Source organism: Ornithodoros turicata, chromosome 1, assembly GCF_037126465.1.
Source record: "Ornithodoros turicata isolate Travis chromosome 1, ASM3712646v1, whole genome shotgun sequence".
In the NCBI taxonomy this organism is placed as follows: Eukaryota; Metazoa; Arthropoda; class Arachnida; order Ixodida; family Argasidae; genus Ornithodoros; species Ornithodoros turicata.
Genome location: NC_088201.1, coordinates 131,757,398 through 131,776,569, shown reverse-complemented (window position 1 = coordinate 131,776,569; position 19,172 = coordinate 131,757,398). Strand labels below are relative to the sequence as shown.

General features: G+C 42.4%; 1 protein-coding gene across 1 annotated transcript in view; it reads right to left on the bottom strand.

The window, feature by feature from the left end:
- Positions 1 to 19,172, bottom strand: part of LOC135378601 (RNA polymerase II subunit A C-terminal domain phosphatase-like) — a 64,605-nt gene that overhangs the window by 31,253 nt on the left and 14,180 nt on the right. The window contains exons 2-4 of the mRNA XM_064611673.1: positions 13,000 to 13,083; positions 12,176 to 12,263; positions 4,130 to 4,255 (exon numbers count right to left, since the gene is read on the bottom strand). Coding sequence (XP_064467743.1) covers positions 4,130 to 4,255; positions 12,176 to 12,263; positions 13,000 to 13,083 — 298 coding nt within the window. The remainder of the gene's footprint in view (positions 1 to 4,129; positions 4,256 to 12,175; positions 12,264 to 12,999; positions 13,084 to 19,172) is intronic.

The following is a 19,172-nucleotide window of genomic DNA, read 5'->3' as shown; positions in this document are numbered from 1 at the left end:
AGTGTTGCTTTAAGTGCACGTTTGTAGATTTAGCGAAACTTTTCGATTCATTTATTTGTGTTACGGGAAAGCCATCTTTAACCTATGACATCATACACTTTGTTTAGTGATATATTACGTTAGATTAGTGCGGCTGTGGCAGCTTGCCTCGCACTCCCAATTTCACTATCGAAGCGGCCATGGCCCTATTAATCAGTGTTGCGGATTTGGCCACTTAAATCGGATTTAAATCAAATCCGCATTTTTTCTGAAGGTAGTAAATCAAATCCAAATCTAGTCCGGATTTAATTTGGACACGTTAAATCAAATCCTTTTAAATCCGGATTTGTTTTTCCGGACCTAAATCAAATCTGCTTTTAAATCCGGATTTATCGAATCTTTTGACAAATCCGGGAGCCAAAATTCGTGCAGTAGCATTACTAGACGTATAACCGTGTCTACAAATTACTAATACTGCACGTATTCACTCAACAACGCTTAAATAACAGCCTGACGTGGCACAAAGAGCAAGAAATTTCATCTGATTGACGAGGATATAAAGGGCCAACCTATTAATCCGCTGGCCGAAATTTTATTCATATTTTAGGACATAAATTTTTGAGCTTAGGAAGACATTTTCGGTTACGCCTGCTCGGCGTGTACCAGACTATCAGTCACCATGTATCACCATGTATCAGCCTGTGTCAGGGGCGGATCCAGACGCTCGGTTTGGGGGGGGGGGGTTCTTTGTCGGAGCGCGTAGTGGGGTAGGGGGGGAAAGGAAAATTCAATGTATAAACTGACGTTTTGGGGGTGACTGGGAGGGAGCAATTTTGGCGAGTTGCTTCTACTTACAGCCGTCTGCCGGTCGTGCTTGAAGACTCAGATAGAGGTCCACGGGAAAGGTGCCGTCCAATCGACAGAATAACGTTAACTGCGTTCAAAGAACTGCACCTGGTGGTCCCTCGGTGCGGTGAGGGCAAGTGATTGGAACAAGACGGCTACTCCTGTCGCTCTGGAGAGAGGACGCTGGTAGTGCGTGTGCAGATTTCAGACAAGGTCACATCAATTCGCGCTTAATGCGAACTGGCGCTTCGCTCAATTTCAAATCCATGCATCTTGTGAGGGGGCTTGGCGAAATCCACGCGCAAATCCGCTGAAAAAGTGGCGATTCAATCCAAATCCAAATCATACCTGGAATATGCGATTGAATCCAAATCCAAATCACTAGTGGAAAATGAGATTCAATCCAAATCCAAACCCGGCCCATATTTTTTGCGCAAATCAAATCGCAAATCAAATCCGCCAGCCCTCTGGTGGATTTAAATCCGGATTTAAATCAAATCCGTTGATTCAAATCCGCAACACTGCTATTAATCTAACCTAACTTCACTAAACAAAATACAGAAACTCTCACTAAACTAACCTAAGACATCATCAACTTGGTTAGTTCAGTGATAAGTTAGATTAATGGGGTCATGACAGCTTCCCTTGTCCCTCAAAATTCATTTCAATAATGAGGTGAAGCCGCCTTGCAGATTGGCAACGCCAACCAAAGTAATGCTCTGGTTTCGTACCAAAAATGCCCTGTGTTTTTCACACCCGAAGAAATGTAGTCTGCTACATGAAAGCTTGTGTCAATAAGTAAGTTGAAAACTTCAGTGTTGGATTTTTGTACTGTTAGTGCTTTCCGTGGATGTCGACGAGACCCTTTCTTGTGCTGCTACCAAAAATAGCAAAGGAATCAGGAAAAATCACGCTAAACAGCGAAGAAACAAAGAGTTAAGCAAAGCTCGGCGTTCCTTTAAGTGGGTTTGCCCGCAATACACAGAAGTGTTACGTGAAGCCAACTTTCAAATCTTGTAGGGAGTATCTTGTATCATCAAAGTACGCGGAGTAGTAAAGAGGATATGCAGCAACAGCCAACAATATACGAGGCATACCAACGCGTGCGCGAGCATGCCCTCAATGCTCATCGATGGATGATGCTTTACTGAACATGCAACTTATTCTTTCTATAAACAGGGGCCAGTGCAAGCCTTAGTGGTTATACAGTGAATTATCAACCAGTTTCTTAATAAATATTCTTTCATTTAATTTCAACACTCCACAGACCGACCGCTGTGGCGTCACTCATGATCTCAGTTGTCTCGCGATGTAAACGCCCAATTATTAATTAATTAATTTCAACACATATTTTTTTTTTTTTTCACCCGAAAATACATCACTTCTCAGTATATCACCCGATTTTACCCTGTTTGGCAGGTCCTGATTTTCAACCCGATATTTACCCCCCCGATTTTCACAAAAAATAAAACCCGAAAACTGAGGGCCTTATGTAAATGCCATGTATCTAGCAATGCAGGTTGTGTGCTCTAAAGGGTCAGTAACATTTATGCGCATGACGCGATAACTACTTGACGGACAGACTTTTGCTGCCCTACAGTAAAGAATTTATGACAGAGAAACCTACAAACAATATTCTTCACTGTGGAAGCGGAACTCTGTCCATCAAGTCGTTATCACGTCACGAACGTAGATGTGACTGACCTTTTACAGCACACATCCTGTAATTGCACATCTTACACCAATTACAATCACAGCAAATCAGTTTTCTAGCTAACAATCCTCAGATTGGAACATTAAAGAACAAAATCATAGAAGAAATTTGAGCGACTGCTTTGGTTGTGACTGCAATTGTTGCAAATGAAAATCAAGACGTGTAGCAATATTATTAGTAGGGAGTGACTTTTTTGCGTTGAATGACTTTCTCAGATTCGGGAGGAGGGGGGAAATCGGAACCTGTAATTCGGGGATAAATCAGGCAATAATTGTGCCTTCAGGTGTTATTAAGTCTATTAAGTGTTTTCCTAATCTTCTTTTTTTGTGTGTGTGCGTGTGTGTGACCTACCAGCGGTAATCCCCGAAAGCATAGACGGTGCTAACAGTGACCCACTGTGACCCATTGACTAAGTGACCCATTCTTACATGTGTTACATATGACGACCTTTGTTTGTCTTCAGTGGAATTGTCACTTGAGGATTTCATAGTCACTGGAATTCGGGGAGAAATCGGGTTTAACCCACATTGGTCGGAGGTCAGGTCGGGGCGGGGTGTAACTGAGCAGAATCGGGTTTAACCTGAAAAAGTCACTCCCTAGTTATGTATTAGTATTTTAATGGGCAAGGGGCATCCAGCAGGTACGTAATAGAAGAACTTGACACCAAATATACTATTGACAACTTTCGTTTCAGCGTGCTTACCACGCACACTTGTGTGTAGCTTGCCATTTCACTGACAAGTGCAGTCGTCTTAGTCCGAGCACTCGCATACCGCTTACCATAAGCAGCACCGCCTGCACTTGTCATTCTAAACTAAACTGAAACTAAAGGAACTGTTCAGAAAGCAATGGCGATGGCAATCGTGCAGAGGTTTGATTTAAGTTTACATCTATGTGTTTTTGTTGCTGAACTGCAGGCATAATATTTCTTCCGTGTTCGCTCACCTGAGATCTCTCAACGGTTTTTGTCTTGGGTAACACTCCTACTGTACATCGCCTTCTTTTGTTTAGTATTTTTTCACGTCCCCAATACTCTCAAACAAGAATTTGTATTTCCTCCTCACCACCTTCTTGTTTCCTTTCTCTACGTCTTTGTGCAGTCTTAACTTTTCAAAGGCAACTTCCCAGATGTCAAATCAAAATCCCTCGGGACACTGTTACAGTGCACGTGGGAACAATGCCGCCCCTTCCTCAGGTGAATTATCAACAAATAACTTGGGCCAACGTTATCTTAAGCTAAACAACAATGGTCCATCCATGTTGGTACTGCAGCACTGGCAATTTAGTAAGGTGGGCTTCACCTCGTGCTGGGAAGCAACAGGTGAAGCCTACGTTCCTGGTAGTATTGGTGGAATAGTCGAATATTTGGAAAACCGAACCCTGGATATTCGACCTGTGAATCGAATACTTTCAGTGATTGATATTCTATATGAATTCGAAAACTTAAACATTCGTACACCTCTACATTTTACCCTTGGTATTCAGTCTGGTTTCTTTCCTAGAACGCCATGTAGTTGGTCTCTCTAAAAAAATTCCTTTTGCTATTGCTGGTGTTGTCGTCTTTCCCACATGCTGAGTGTGATTATTTACCTGGATGTTTGGAGGCACGTAGTCACTGGTGGTGTGAATTAGTGTCTGATCCAGATCCACAAGTAGCACCAGTTTACGGTAGCTCAGCAGCCGTCGCTCATCTGCCTTGCCGAGTTGTTGGGCTTGCTGCAACATAAAAGCGTCATCTTGTAGTTACATTCGTTGTCACAGCCAGCTGAATCGCACAAGCAAAGCCTGTTTTTTTGTTGGGAGACACCGAGACAAGCTAAACATCTTTTTTTAGTATATATGGTAGCAGACTTTCCCCTGATGTATGAAGGACAGGTTTCTTAACCAGAACTGTCTGCCGATTTCTGAGAGGTGACATTTCATTACTTGCACAATTTTAGTAATACTTACATAATACATACTTAAGTTACATTAACAGAACAATGAAGGATGCACCAATATTAGACAACTGCAATATTATTTCCAAATTCTTGCAAATTCCCCAACATCACTTCCCCAAGTTCCCCAGCAAGCCACTTATTATTATTGTACACTGTGCTGCCCAACACCGTTTTCGCCGACAGAGAGATCTTCTGTGCATCTGTGCGCTATTTTTTGTTTCAGCAAATCACGTTAATGCAGCCGGTGGGATGGAGTGACAGAGTGACTGTCAAAAGATTTACAAAACTCTCCTAAGGTACTAAAGCATATTGATATGTCACATGAGCTAAAAATATATTCATGAACAATGTTTCAAGAAAAGTTTGAGGTAACCGGTGAGGATTCCAGGTGCAAAGCTAAAAGTGTATCACACATCGTGCACTATACAGTGTGTGTGCAGAAAAACGTAATCCTCATTTTTACATGTAAATCGTTGTGTACTTACCTGAGGAACTTCCGATGTCGTACGATGGCGTATTTATGTGTGCGAAAGCTACAACAAAATCCTGGAAGCCATACCCAGCGTAAAAAAATAAACAGAGTGCGAAAACATCGGCCTCCATGCATTAGAATAGTTATGTGCAGGCACCGCTTGGGGCACTACCGATGAGCATCCATGTGGGACATCGTTTCGATTTCTGCACCAATAGCTCCCTTAGAGGTACCTGAACACAACTCTCCTGCGTCTGCCATGTTGCCCTATTCTGATGCACGGAGGCCGACGTTTTCGTTGCTCCGTTTATTTTGTAAGCTGAGTATGCCTTCCACGATTTTTCTGCAGATTTCACACTCATAAATGTGCCATCGTGCACCATCGGAAGTTCATTAGTTAGGTAGACAACAAGCTAAGTGTCTAAATGCGGGTTACATATTTCTGCACACACACTGTATATTCCAGGTTTTTCACGAAGGTCCCCTGGTGAATAATTTGTAAAAAGGCGGCGCTATCGAAGAAGTTTATTTTTCATTAAGATACTTGAGACATCAGCCAAGAAGTGATCAGTGAGCAGCTCATTTGCATGTACTCACAAATTAAATAAATATGCTAACTTTTAAATTATTCGGAATAACTTCGGACACTTTCGGATTTTACGTGAGAGTAGAGATAGGGTGCGGACAAACTGGCACTTCATACTGATGTAGGAAAACTGAGGGGGACAATAGATGCACAGATCATCAGTGTGTGTGTGTGTGTGTCCTGCTCTGTGTTGTTCCCTTTTTTTGTCCGTGCCTCGATTTTCCTACATCACTCTATATTATGTATCGGAACCTTCAGCGAAGCATATTTAAAGGGACAATAAACAGGTATACAAGGTGCATTTTCTTCTAATGAAGTGTGATTCGTTGCCTACGGTGAATGTTTTCCAAAAATTGTTGTTGCAAAAAAGTAAATAATGGCTCTAAACTGACCGAATATTCACTGCACTCTTTCGCGTTCATGCCCTGCCTTGCGATGCCCAGGCGACAATAGGCACACGTCATTTTGACGTCGCGCACCATCAACCGTTCAAAATGCAGGATGCTTATACATTGATTTTGTTGTAATATCGGGAAGTGAGGTCAATTCTAAACATCTTTCCACCTGTCAATCCCAAGGTAGCCAGATCAAACAGTACCAAAAGCCCATAATGTTCCATTTCATGTGCGCACTGTTTTCGGTGCTCTATTTCTCCGTGAGGTCACCGCGATAATCCCACAACCGGTTCCTTTGCGAGCTGCAGCCTGCCTCAGTGGGGCTCATCACTGGCTAGGGGAGCAAAATCTTTCCCACCTCCAGTGGCTGGAATGCAGTGTTGCTATACGTTGTGTCGTGTTCCGGTTCCAGGGATAAAGGAGAGACTCACGTGGATTATGCTTCTTTTTTTTTCGTGTGAAGCAACAGTGGCTATGAGCGGCGTACAGGCGTGGACAGATGAAGAGTGGACAGCAGGAAGGAGTGGGGGATAGGGGGGTTAACGTGTGTCCTGGGCCGACTTCAGGGGAAAGTGTGCCGATGAATATGCTCCTTGAATGGCATTGTTTCGTGGGAAAGATGCTCACTCGAAGTAAATTAATTCCAATTAAACTGAACTCAATAACGTACAAGTGTCAATCCTCTCATTTGCATACTTTTGTGATGTGTGGTTCAAAAGACAAGTGACAAGACATGGCAAAGTGTGCCTTTCTAAACACAGTTACGATATATGTTCTGGTCCCACGTCAAGACAAAAAAAAAAAGGGGACCTAAACAATCAGTCAAATCTGTTATCTATTTTATGATTCATAGCGGGATTATAGCACATGAGGAAAAAGAAACGAAGAAAAAACAGACAGATAACACTCCAGCATGGGAAGCAAACAATAACATTGGACAGCAACAGATGGGGGTCCATCAAAAAGTTCCCAGACTAGCCCTATAAAATGTAACCAGATAACTTATTGAAATTTGTGCCCTATCCCCTCCAAAGTAGTCTCCTTGGGCACCCACATATCGCTCCCAGCACCACTGCCATTGTCGAAACGCTTCCTGGAAGCCTTGTTCTTCCAGCTGCTGAAGCACCTTCTACGATTCTACCAGGATCATCTGGATGTCGCCAAATCTGCCGCCCTTCAGCCACGACTTCAGCCTAGGGAACAGGAAGAAGTCGCAGAGAGCCAAGTCCGGCGAATACGGGGGTGAGGAGCGACGATCATGATGTTATGTGCAAGTAACTCCCTTGCTTTCTATGACGAGTGTGAGGGAAGCATTGTCATGGTGGAGCACCCAATTTTGTTCACGCCACAGTGCTGGACGTTTTTGCCTAACGTCCTCCCCCAGGTTACTCAAAATTTTGCAGTACAGTAATTCAGAGTTCATAGTGTGGCCAGCGGGGAGGAATTCTTGGTGCATAATACCGTGAATGTCAAAGAAAACGAACAAAATACAATAGTTTCCACCGTGCTGCTTGTGGATAGTCTTCCTCACTGTTCATTGTCATCCAGTGAAGTCTTACCACTTCGAAACGTGCGTGCCACTCAAAACACGTTGTCAGGCTCACTGATTCATTACCATAGGCCTGCCGAATCTTCTCAAACGTCTCCGTTGCAGATTCCTCAAGTTTGACACAAAAATTTTCCTTTGTTCAATGTTCATGTTTGACGTTCATGGCGAAATCGCAGACGAGATCCTGCCTGTGATAAGAAAATTGCTAATAACTCTGGTCTCAGAGTATACCAGGTGACACCATGCATCACGTTGATTGGTCAGGGCAACATGTCCCAGATGGGGCCACTGCACCCTTGTGCTGCCCTCCCTCGATCAGCAATAAAATCAGCCCGGGAACAATTTGATCAACCCTTGTACCTCTGCTAGTGCCATCTAGTAGAAGTGCGCAGACTAACTTTGGATGAACACAGAGTGCTTTGTCATCTTGTTCTCTAGGGACTTCTTCAGTGATTCACTCAGCAGCTCTCAACAAGTGATGTTGCCTCCCCTCTTGCAGATAATCCGCTGAGAGGTTGATAACTTGGGAAGCAGTCCGATTTTAGGGGGTATAGTTAACATTGGTGCACACGAGCCCATATGAGCTTACGTATGAAGAGTTACCGTACAACATTTAGGAGAAGTGCTACTGGGCAGTACTAGACGTGCTCGTAGTTCCCAGTGTGGCCAGAGGAGGAGAAACAGCAATCCACATTTGGTCAGATACGTGAACACATGCGGTATGGTTCGTTCAGGAAGCACAAGGGGATAGTTAAAGCAGTGGCACTGTTAAGCAGGGACGAAACAGCACTTACATTACCTACTTAATAATATGACCTACTTGCTAATATATTAATATAGTAGGTCTTAACATCGGCAACATAAACAATGCAGCTAGAATGCTCAAAGCAACTTAGTCGATCAGAGACAGGCAATGGAGTATTGATTGCTGTATCCAATGTCCTGAATGCTTCTTTGGTGAATATTGACTCAAACCTAGAAGCTCTATGGCTGTCTGCAGAGTGCTCTCATAAAAAAATATTTCGTGATGTATGTCACCGTCCCCCTGCAGCAAGTAGAATCTTTGTTACAGGACTTCATGATGCATTGAATCTGACTGTCACACATTTTCCAAATACGCCAATATTTTTACTAGACGATTTTACTTATCTAACCATGTATTGTATGTCTCCCTGACATGTACCTGAAACCCATGGTGAGGCTGCCATGTTTGTCAATGTGTGCAATGACTTCAATTTAATGCAATTGGTCGCTGATAGCACGAAAGTTTTGGATCTTGTCCCGACTTACGATTCCTCAAAAGTATCGGACCTTGTATGCCTGCCCCTGTTAAGTGACCATGTTGTCATGCACTTTTTTCTTAACATTATCTGATTCTCGGTCTAAAGCAAACAATTACAATAGAGCTGAATTTCGACGTCATTAATCGTGATTTAGAAAGGTTTTCTCACATTTTCCTAGAGGGTTTTTCTAGTCATGCACTTGAAGAAAACTGGAACATGTTTGTCGAAAGACTTGCTAAACTTGTCGACCTGTATATTCCAACTGCTAAAACTGTTTCCTCACCTGAGTCTTCATGGTTTGACAAGGACTTACGGCGCTTAATAAATAGAAAGTGCAAGCTGTCCCGAAGTACAAATAACCGATACAATTGGCAGAGGAACAAAGAGGCCCGTCCCTCTAGATCAAGTATCTGAATATAAGTACCTTGGGGTTCATACTTCATCAGACCTCTCTTGCAAGTCCCATATCACGCACATCTGTAATTCAGCTAACTTTTCTCTTGGCCTTCAGGACTCGGCCACAGTCAGGGACACCTTATCTGATTTATATGCTTAAAGGAGCATGGAAAGGGTATTCAGGCTGTCTAAAAACCTGTCGTAGTTTGTGAAATGGAAAGCATACACAAAAAATATTTAGGCTCAAAGAGGTCCCACTACAACGAAATTTAATTGTCAAAACGCTGCCGTGTCAGGAGGTTTCCGGACTCCATTTCCAGGCCACTTCTCCAGTCCTGTGATGCCGCACGGGTGATGCACCTCATTCACTGTGAATTCGTCAGCTCTCGACAGAGCGACGTGCTGTCATTGCTCATTGCTATTCATTCTAGGATATCAAACAGGAAAATAAACATTTTGAAAATGATATCTGCCTACTAATGGCACTTTACGGTGGTTTTTTAACATGATTGTGTGCGTCTATGAGTAGGGAATGCGTATCGTACGTACGTCGCCATTGGGTTCTCATATGTGGCAGTGTTCAATGTGGCTCTTTGCGGTTTGATGCGTCTTTCATTTTCTTTCCATTTAATCCAGACGGAGCCTGTACAATTGCCTGTACACGTGTGCTGCACAAGTGTGTGCTTCATTGAGGACGCCTATAGTGAGACTGTGTGGAGTTCGACGCTATGCAAATGAAAAAAAAAAAAAGGATGCGTGGCTTTCGCATGCATCAGGTTCTGGTAAATGAGCCAGCAAGATGTAGGTTGGCTTGCCTCGATTCAACGTTAGGATGTTCAACCTGGCAATGAACTCCGAATATGCAGTCTACATTCAATGAGTTTGATTATGGGTCACCACCGAGCATCATGAAATCCGTCGGCGCTGACTTCCGAATCTATCTGAAGCGATGTGTAGCTCTGTCGCTAAATTTACCTGACGCGAACAAGCAATGCAAATGGCTAAGAATGAGCACTTGCACTGCAACACGAGTTGCTGCAAAAGACAGATCGACCGTATTGGACTCCATATGACCTTATCTGGAAAAGTGTCTGTCAGTAGAAACTGTGAGAAACGTACGCAGCAGACAACGCTCCAAACTCCGACCTCCGCCATGTCGGCCGTGTCAATTACCAATCCTGGCTGACGTCACTCCCAGATCCCTCCTCTGAGTGGATGCTGGTGCTTCGTCACATCGTGACACGCGTTCCCTAAGCTTGTCACTTGGCCTTTGCAGAAAAACGGAGAGCTTCGTGCGAGCAGGGGAGTCAAATATCTGCCATGGGTGCAATATGTTCGCAAGGGCAGTATTTATTGTGTGAAACATAATGCAATGGTGACACATTCGAACGCGGCCAAAGAGATAACTTTTTTTTTCCTCCCCACTTTCCATGCTTCTTTAACCATTCTTGACACCGCAATTGCCCTTTTGCACTGTCTTTATACATAATTAGAGCCTGAAGTTTTCGTGAAATATTTTTTTCTAAATTCGGGGGGTAAAAATCGGGTAAAGAAACATGTGCACTAAATTCATGTGGATTCGGGTGAAAAAACTGCCAGTATGCTAAATTCGGGGTGAAATCAGGCTCAGTTGCTCAAACTAACTGTAGTGGTTTGGTACAAACGATGATCTAACTTAGTTTTTCTCCCAAACATGTAAATTATTGCATTCCTACAGACATCCCAGTGAGGGCAATTTGCCAGGTAAAAATCGGGTTTCACCCTAAAGAGACAACCTTCAATTCGGGGGGTGCAACTTCGGGGAAGAATCAGATAAAACCCTAAAATTTCAGGCTCTATACATAATGTTCGCTTCTCTATGGAGTCTGTGGATTGCTCTAGGTGCTTTTTTTCGTTTCTGCCATTCTTATTTTTTCTCGTTGTTGTACTGCCACTCCCCTCTTCAATGCCTCATGGCCCTGAGGGTATGTAAATAAATAAATGTTCTTCTACACAGAAGATTGGCCTCTTATACAGGGTGTCCCAGAAAATGTGTCATTGGATTATAATAAAAGAACTACGACACCTAGAAGCATGCGGTCAGCAGCATTTGTTTTTACTAGGTGTTTGCCACCTCCTGATGTGAATGTCGTGTAACGTAAGCTTAATTATGTAAGTTTTTGCGAACTTAAGTCAGAAATTTGCAACGTAAATGTCACTTTTTACCCCACCAATATGAAGAGCGTGCCGAATTCACTCAATGACAATTGACAGTGGTATGAGCTCTCCCATCGAAAAAAATAGCCGAACATCATGCTTTTCGAAGCACCGGACCATAACACGATATCACTTTTTGAGCGCAATCGCTGTCAGTCCGACGAAAGGAGGTTGGAAATCCGGCCCACAGAGTGATAGTTCCTGAAATTGGGACAGGGAAGGTATGGTCCCAGCCGAAGCCAGACACGATAAGCCCTGTCTGTGTTATCTCTTTCTGCGATGTCAGTGTGGGCTGGGTTTCTAACCTCCTTTCGTCGGGCTGACAACGACTGCGCTGAAAAATTTGCTGCACGCTGTCGTCTGGGAGCTCCGTAGTGCATGATGTTCAGCTATTTTTTCTGATACGATAGCTCCTGAATATCACTGCATATTATCATTAATCTGAGTAATTTAGACACGCTCTTCACATCGGAGGGGTAAAAAAAGTGACCTTTACTTGGCAGATTTCTTACTTTAGTTCGCCAAAAACTTACATAATTAAACTTACGTTTCTCGACAGTCACATCTGGAGGGGGCAAACACCTAGTAAAAACAAATGCTGTTGACCGCATGATTCTAGGTGGTGTAGTTTTTTATTATAATTCAATGACATGTTTCTGGGACACTGTGTATGTATACTAACAGCCTTGCATGGTGGACAGAAGAACTCACACCAACAGCCAAGATTTCTGGTCTCAGGCGCACACACCACTCTTTCTTTTGCAACGTCTGTGAAAATGTGAAATGGACAAATGCTAGAGCTTATCACACTGGGCTTACCTCATGACTGACACGCAGTTCTGGGACATGGTGAATCATGCTAATGGAAGCTGGTTCTGCCACCCCATCTTGTGTTTCAGAGCAGAGTCTGAAAAAATGGGAGGTATATGCAGAGAAAAGTATTTTGTATATTTTATGAAATTAAATGCGATACTTTATTATTGAAAAATTCAAAATTTTGATGTCGATACTTTCTGAAATGTTGACTTTCACCAACTACAGACTGTCGCTCCACTTCGATATTTATATTTGACATATTACATGCAAACTCTAGTATCTAAGAACTGGGGTACATACAGCAGACCTACAACGAAGTTTCCCCTAAAAAAAAAAAGAAAGAAGTTTACATGCCCTTCACTACAGATGCATTTTCTGGAGGAGAAATCTCCTTCTTCCTTTCTGCAAGTTTCTACAGATAATGTGCCCATACTCATTTGCCATGGCAGGGGCAGCAATTGAAAACAGAGATAAAATGCTCAATGGTACATTGTGTGGCTTCACCCTGGGCTTCATACTACCACAGAAGACGTGGCAGAACAGCTTTTGTGCATGTGCCTCAAAATACACCACACAGTATGTGTGCATGCTTATTCTCTGGACATTCCATGATGCTCTTCCTCAAAGGTTCAATTACTCCTCCTCCAACAAGCTGTACTTTATGGTTCATATTCGCAACATGCACAAAAAGGTCTAATTAATTATTTCTCATCCTTTGGCTTAAAAATAAAATAAAAGAAAAGTATTGCTCTGCAGACCTACGAAAATTACAAATGTGTAATATATTATTGTTCATGTTACATTTTATTCAATGATTTGATACATACCCTCTCAAGTCTGCTCCACATTCTGCACAGAGGTCTTTCATCACAATTGGGTGGGTACATTGCTTCAGCTGCAGCAGCACATCACTACAGAAAAAAAAAATCCAAAACTGGTTGAATAATATGTCAACATTTCATAAGAATGCATGCAGAAAAACACAGTCACAGTCACATCCTGTCACAGCAATGACAGACTTCAGGCTGACAAAAGGCCCAATAAGGAAGAGCGGGTGCAAAAAAGTTAGATTAAATTCATGATTGGTTAACAGAGCTGTTGCTCTTTATTATGTTAATTATGTTAATTGTGGCAATTTTCTCGCACACTCAACACTATCAGAACTTTGTGCTATCATCACATGTAATACAGCTACCACACTGTATCATTGACAGACTGTGGGAAATCATGCAGTGACTGCTGCGTGCAATGACAACACCTTTTCTTTATTGCGGCATGAAAAGGTTTAAATTCTATTAAGCCAGGGGGCAGCGTTCACATAAACCACTTCACTATGAAATGTATGGAATATGAAATCCAAGAACTAGATCTACATAGTGGCAACAAAATACCATTTGAGAGAACAATCTTGTACTTTGCCATAGTAGAGAGTGAGCATGTATATGATAAATGCTGTAACATATTCCACACAACCTCATGCAAACATGAAGATGGAGGCTGTACAGATTTGCAGGTTACACATATTACATATGCAGACTGGCGTTCAACAGTGCACTGTAGTTTTCCAAGAGATAATAAAAACAAACCATACATTCAATACTCAATTCGATTTCACAGTGACACAAGCATGGCCACTAGACTTTTGCAGTTATCACAAAGATGTGCTGTCAAGATAAACGTGATTGTGGACTGTTTTGAGATACGATAAACGTAATCAGCAAGTTAAAAATGACAAAACCGCAGTGCAAAGAAAGACGAGGACGAAACACAAAAAAAGACAAGGACACGGCGCTGAGTCTTTTTTTGTGTTCTGTCCTCGTCTTTCCCTGCACTGAGGGTTTTATCGTTTTTAACTATGAATCACCAACCAGCCCAAGTTTTAACCCTTTTTCATGTAATCAGCAAACTGTGTCTTAAATTGGTGGCTTCGGTGCTTGGCACAACAAACACTGGAAGCTGCTGAGAGTAGCGTCATTGCAGTGAAACTGCTTGCTACAAATTCTGATTGTGAATGTAGTTGAAGGTCGATATAACGAAACTCATGGTGAACACGATTTCTTAGATTGTACCAAATATTCTGTTGTATACTGTGTGACAAAATATGGCAGCCATTTGTGTCAGGGAATTCAAATTATTTTGCTATACCGCGAATTGTGTTGTATAGCATTTCGTTATATTGAGGTTTGACTGTAATAGGCCACAAGTTTAATTGGTACATTCTGCACCTGACCATCATACGAAAGCGTGTAAAGCATTTTTTAGCTCATTTGTAGCTTCGTCTTCGGCCCGCCACTTGAAGTCCTATTTTAACATTATTTCATTGCTGCCCTTAACATTTTGTAATTTTACAATGTGCATTGAGGGCATTGAAGTTGTTTGAAAAAGTATAAGATGTTGGGGAAGAAAGTATGTAATGTCTAAATGCTCGTAAGCAAAATACAAGGTTGAGTGTCAGTTTATTTTTCTTTTGTAAGGCACATCAAGGACTTTTAGAACATTCCCTAAAATTGTAAAAAGATTGTAAAAATTGCCCTATGCATGTGGCCTTAAATGTGGTCCTGTGAACTTATGGTTGAAGCAGCTTTTTCTTTCTTTAAGGCAGAAATGGACAGTGGCTTAGGTTAAGTGGACAATGTGTTGTCCTGATGGGTACGTTGGTGAATGCTCGAGGTCCGTAGAAGCCATGGGAGAGGACCCGTGTCTTAGAGACAGAGCGAGTGAGAGATAACTGAAGCGAACAGTTGATTAAAACAATAAATGCGGTTTAAGTTGGCTCATTAGCTCACAATCGTTTTATGTGGCTCTTCCTCCTCCTCTGCACACACAATGTATAGGGTGTCCGCGCAAGCAACATTATCAGGCGGGATGTCTGCGGAGGAAAGCAAGCACCAAGAATATACTGTGGGAAAACAAGAGTGTCCGAACGAGTATCCATCTTCATCTTCGCTTGTTTTGCATTTGTTCGAAAGTAAATTTCGCAAATGGGGTATCAAGCTATTTCATGTCTGGTCTTTTCGTGTCATTGTCTTGTCGCTATTTCGTACAGTTTGAGCCCGCTTCTTATAGTAATCTTCTCCAAGACTATATCAATTCTGTACATGAACAGTGTAATGCTAACATGTTACGTATCAACTTTCAAAAGACTATTAAAATGGGTGTATCCCGTTTGAAACCATTAAAAATAATCTTTCAAAAACAAAACCCGTAAGTACCCACTATTAAAAATATATCTCCCAGAATGTATGCTTAAAAATCAACGCACAAAAATATTCGCCGAAATATCCCAGTTTAAATAAAAATGCTAAGGAATCCACGGTTAAGAATATATCATTAAAAATAAATAGTTTCAGAATCCCCCCAAATCCACCCTATACAGTTGCTAGAGTCATGTGGTATGGCCCAAATCAAGGTGAACTGCAAACAAGGGGCTTAAACTAACCTCACAGGACCAAACTAGCCTAAACTATCCCGAACTAACCGAAACCAAACTAAACTAACCTAACATAACGTGATATAAGCCGGCGTAAATTGCAATCAGTCCGCCTCCGTGCTAGATGGTGAGGGGATTTTGAAACAGTTTATTTTTAATGGTGGATTATTAAACGGTGATCTCTAAGCGGGGATAGTAAGCGGTTTATTTTAGGAGATATATTTTTTAACCGTGTATTTTTTAAGCGTATTATTCTTGAATTACCTCCAAGGCAACTTCCAGTGTGCATTCCTCGGTGCACGCTGTGTGCCCCTTGTCTCAAGCCAGACAAAAGCGGTACCACTTCCAGCTCGTGACACGTCGCGGCGTAAGCATCTTTCGGCGGACTTGATACGCGGTTTCAATTCTCCTGCCTTCGCCATGTCCACAGCATGCAGACGACAACCGGATAGCCTCACAGACACTGTCAAGTGGAGACACCAAGGGTACGTTCCACTGAGAACCCGGGAAAGGACCCTCGGGAGCCTGCTTAATGCGCCCAATATCTCTGCACATCAGTTTCCGTAGTAGCGTACGTTAATCTCGAGAAGACTGACTATAGAAACACTACAACCTGGCGGCCTTGTCACCAAGTGAAGTCGTCCGTAAGGAGTACTAGAGACCCGGTAACTGCGCAAGTTTCATTTGGACAGCAGAAACCTGAGCAAGGCATGGCACAGATGGAAACAAAGATGGCAGTTCTTCATCAATGCCCAACGAGAAATGCCGTACAAGAGGAGAAAGGTTTTATTACTGTGTTCTGTGGAAGAAAAAGTGTGTGAAGTGTCCCTTACACTAAACGACCAAGGAGACACCACGATAGCGCCATATGAACGCTTGACAGCTATTTCAAGGGTAGGGAGAATGTGCCATATGAATGCTACATATTTAATAAAATCCAGCAGGATACTGATGAAACAGTTAAAAATGGTCCAAATGCCAGGGCTGTCAACATCTGTTCATCACTAAAACGCGTACTGGCAGGTACAACAGGTTAAAAACAATCTAACACTGACATTTCAGAACCTATAGGGATCCCATCCTCAGAGCGCAAAGGCAGTCTTGGAATTCGGAGGCGTTATTTATTGAACAAGGGGGCATAACAGCCAGCGAGCAGACCAGGGAGCATACCAGGGTTCACTTAAGCATCCCCTTTTCTTTTTCTTGATATGCCACCACTCCAAATACTTCCTGACCCCCAACGACCTCCATTCATCAAAATGCCTGGCGTATCGAAATCTACCTTGTGCTCCGCATGTGCTCACATAGTTCTGATTGCTTATTAGTGCCCTTACTATTACCAAGTTTGTGTTCCTTTTGTCCCCATTTCCCCAATATTCAGTGCAATTTTGACATGAAACCTGGTACACAATCCCAGGGGATGGAACCCATATAGGTTCTGAAACGCCGGTTTCAAACTGTTTTTAACCTGTTGTACATGCCAGTGTGCATTTTAGCGTGAATAAACACTCATGAAACTACTAAACTACTCATTGATAGGCTAAAATTGCAGCTGAAGAGTGTGAATTTGGCACTGAGAAGCACAACATTATGGACATAAACTGGTTCATGGGTGTAAGAACAAGAACTAAGGATGCTACCTGTTGCAAGAAGATAACTTAAAGCTGGAACGAGCCATACATTCAGCAAAACCGTTGGAACAAAGTGACAAGCAAGAAGCATAATCGAAAAACATCATTCAAGTTGTCAGGAAGAATTAACAGCAGTCACAAGGAAAAAAGACAAGACAGATTGACTACCAGAGGCAACAACAAAGATTTGTATCAAGGACAACTGCTGACTTACAGAAGTCAATGAAGGTATGTTCTCGTTGTGGAAAAAGAGGACATCTTGTCAAGTTCTGTCAACGAGGAAGGGCAAGGTATGGGCAAGATGTGGCTTAAAGGACCACATTGTAGTGGCATACTGAACAGAAACTTTGACCGAACCAGAAAAGTTTGAACAAATTCACAATGAGAGTGAAGTCGAGAAAGCAAGCAACAACAGCAGGTCAGAGGAGGAGGAACAACAGGTTTTCAAGTTCAACACAGTTCATCACAATACTGTGATGGTCAGGCCCTACGATGTCGACATTCCAGCAGTAGCCGATCAGGTGCATCACTAAGCATCATCAATGAAGGATGATAGAAAAAGACTGAGAAGTATGGAGTCCATTTAGATGAGACACCCACTAAGATGTACCCCCGTGGTTCCGAACACCCATTGCCACTACTAGAAAAAATTCAGAACTAATGTTGGAATGGGAGGAAGGGAAATGGAGGAAGGGAAATGGAGTAGTTTTTCATGTAATGCAAGGAAACTCTGTATCACTGTTGGGAAAACAAAGATGCACTGAACTGGAGCAAGTAAGGTTATCAGAAGGAGATGAAAAAGGGGTTAGACGGGAGGAACAAAGAAGGAAGAGGTAATCACAGAAAACAGTGAAGTGCTTAGTGGTCTCGGGAAGCTGAAAGACTACAAGTTGTAAAGTGTACCAGTTGCACAACTACATAGAAGAACTTCCTTCCAATCAAGGAAGAAAGTTGAAGAAGAGATACAAAGACTATTGAAGAAAGACATTGTTGAACCAGTCACAGGGCGTACCATTGTGGTCGTGTCACAAGCAAATGGCAAAATAATAATTTGTGTGGACATGAGAATTCCCAACGAGGCAGTGAAACGTGAAATATGTATTATACCTACTGTTGACGAAGTTTTGGAAGAGACTGATGGAGCAACAGTACTTGCCGAGCTAGATCAAATCGAACTGGCTTAAGCATCACGGGATATCACAACATTTTCAACATAGGTTGGAAATTTTCGGTTTATAAGACTTATCCATGGCATATGTTGGTACTGATAAAATATGCAAAAGCAGGGTAGGAATTTATTCTGTGACAGTGAAAAGCCATGACACAATACTCCTCCAGACTAAGAGGCATTTTGCCCGGTGACGCATGAGTGGATTAGTGAAAGATTGTGTTGTGAGGCTACCTGGTGAGAATTACAATTAATTTTCTGGCAGAGCGTTCCCATGATTTTTTTCCAGGGTCCCCCCCCCCCCTGGAAAAAATCATGGGAACGCTCTGCATGGGGCAAAGCGTGCAACCCGATCACCTCTTTTCCTGGAGACAGACTATGCCCGTGTTCAGAGGTTCGTATTAGTATGACATCTGAAAAAAATCATCATGACCTATGAAGAAAGAGTGCACAATTTTCACAAGTGACCTTGAAGCTCCAGAAAGGCTCTTGGAGCACCCATTGGTTTCCAGCATAGATTGTAGTCATCAGCAAAAAGGTGTACGAGAAAAGAGAGGAAGATCATTGATGTATCAGCATATAAGAAAAAGAAGAGGACCAGGAAATCAGGGCCTGCTGTGTACTGAATATAGCTGTGGTAAGAGAATGATTATTGCATGTGACAAAAAATGATTGCTAAGACAGGAATTCATGAATTAAAATGAACGAAAATAAAAATGAAAAAGGGACAAGACTAAGCTTGGAGTGTTTAAGGATGAGGTACTCATGTGG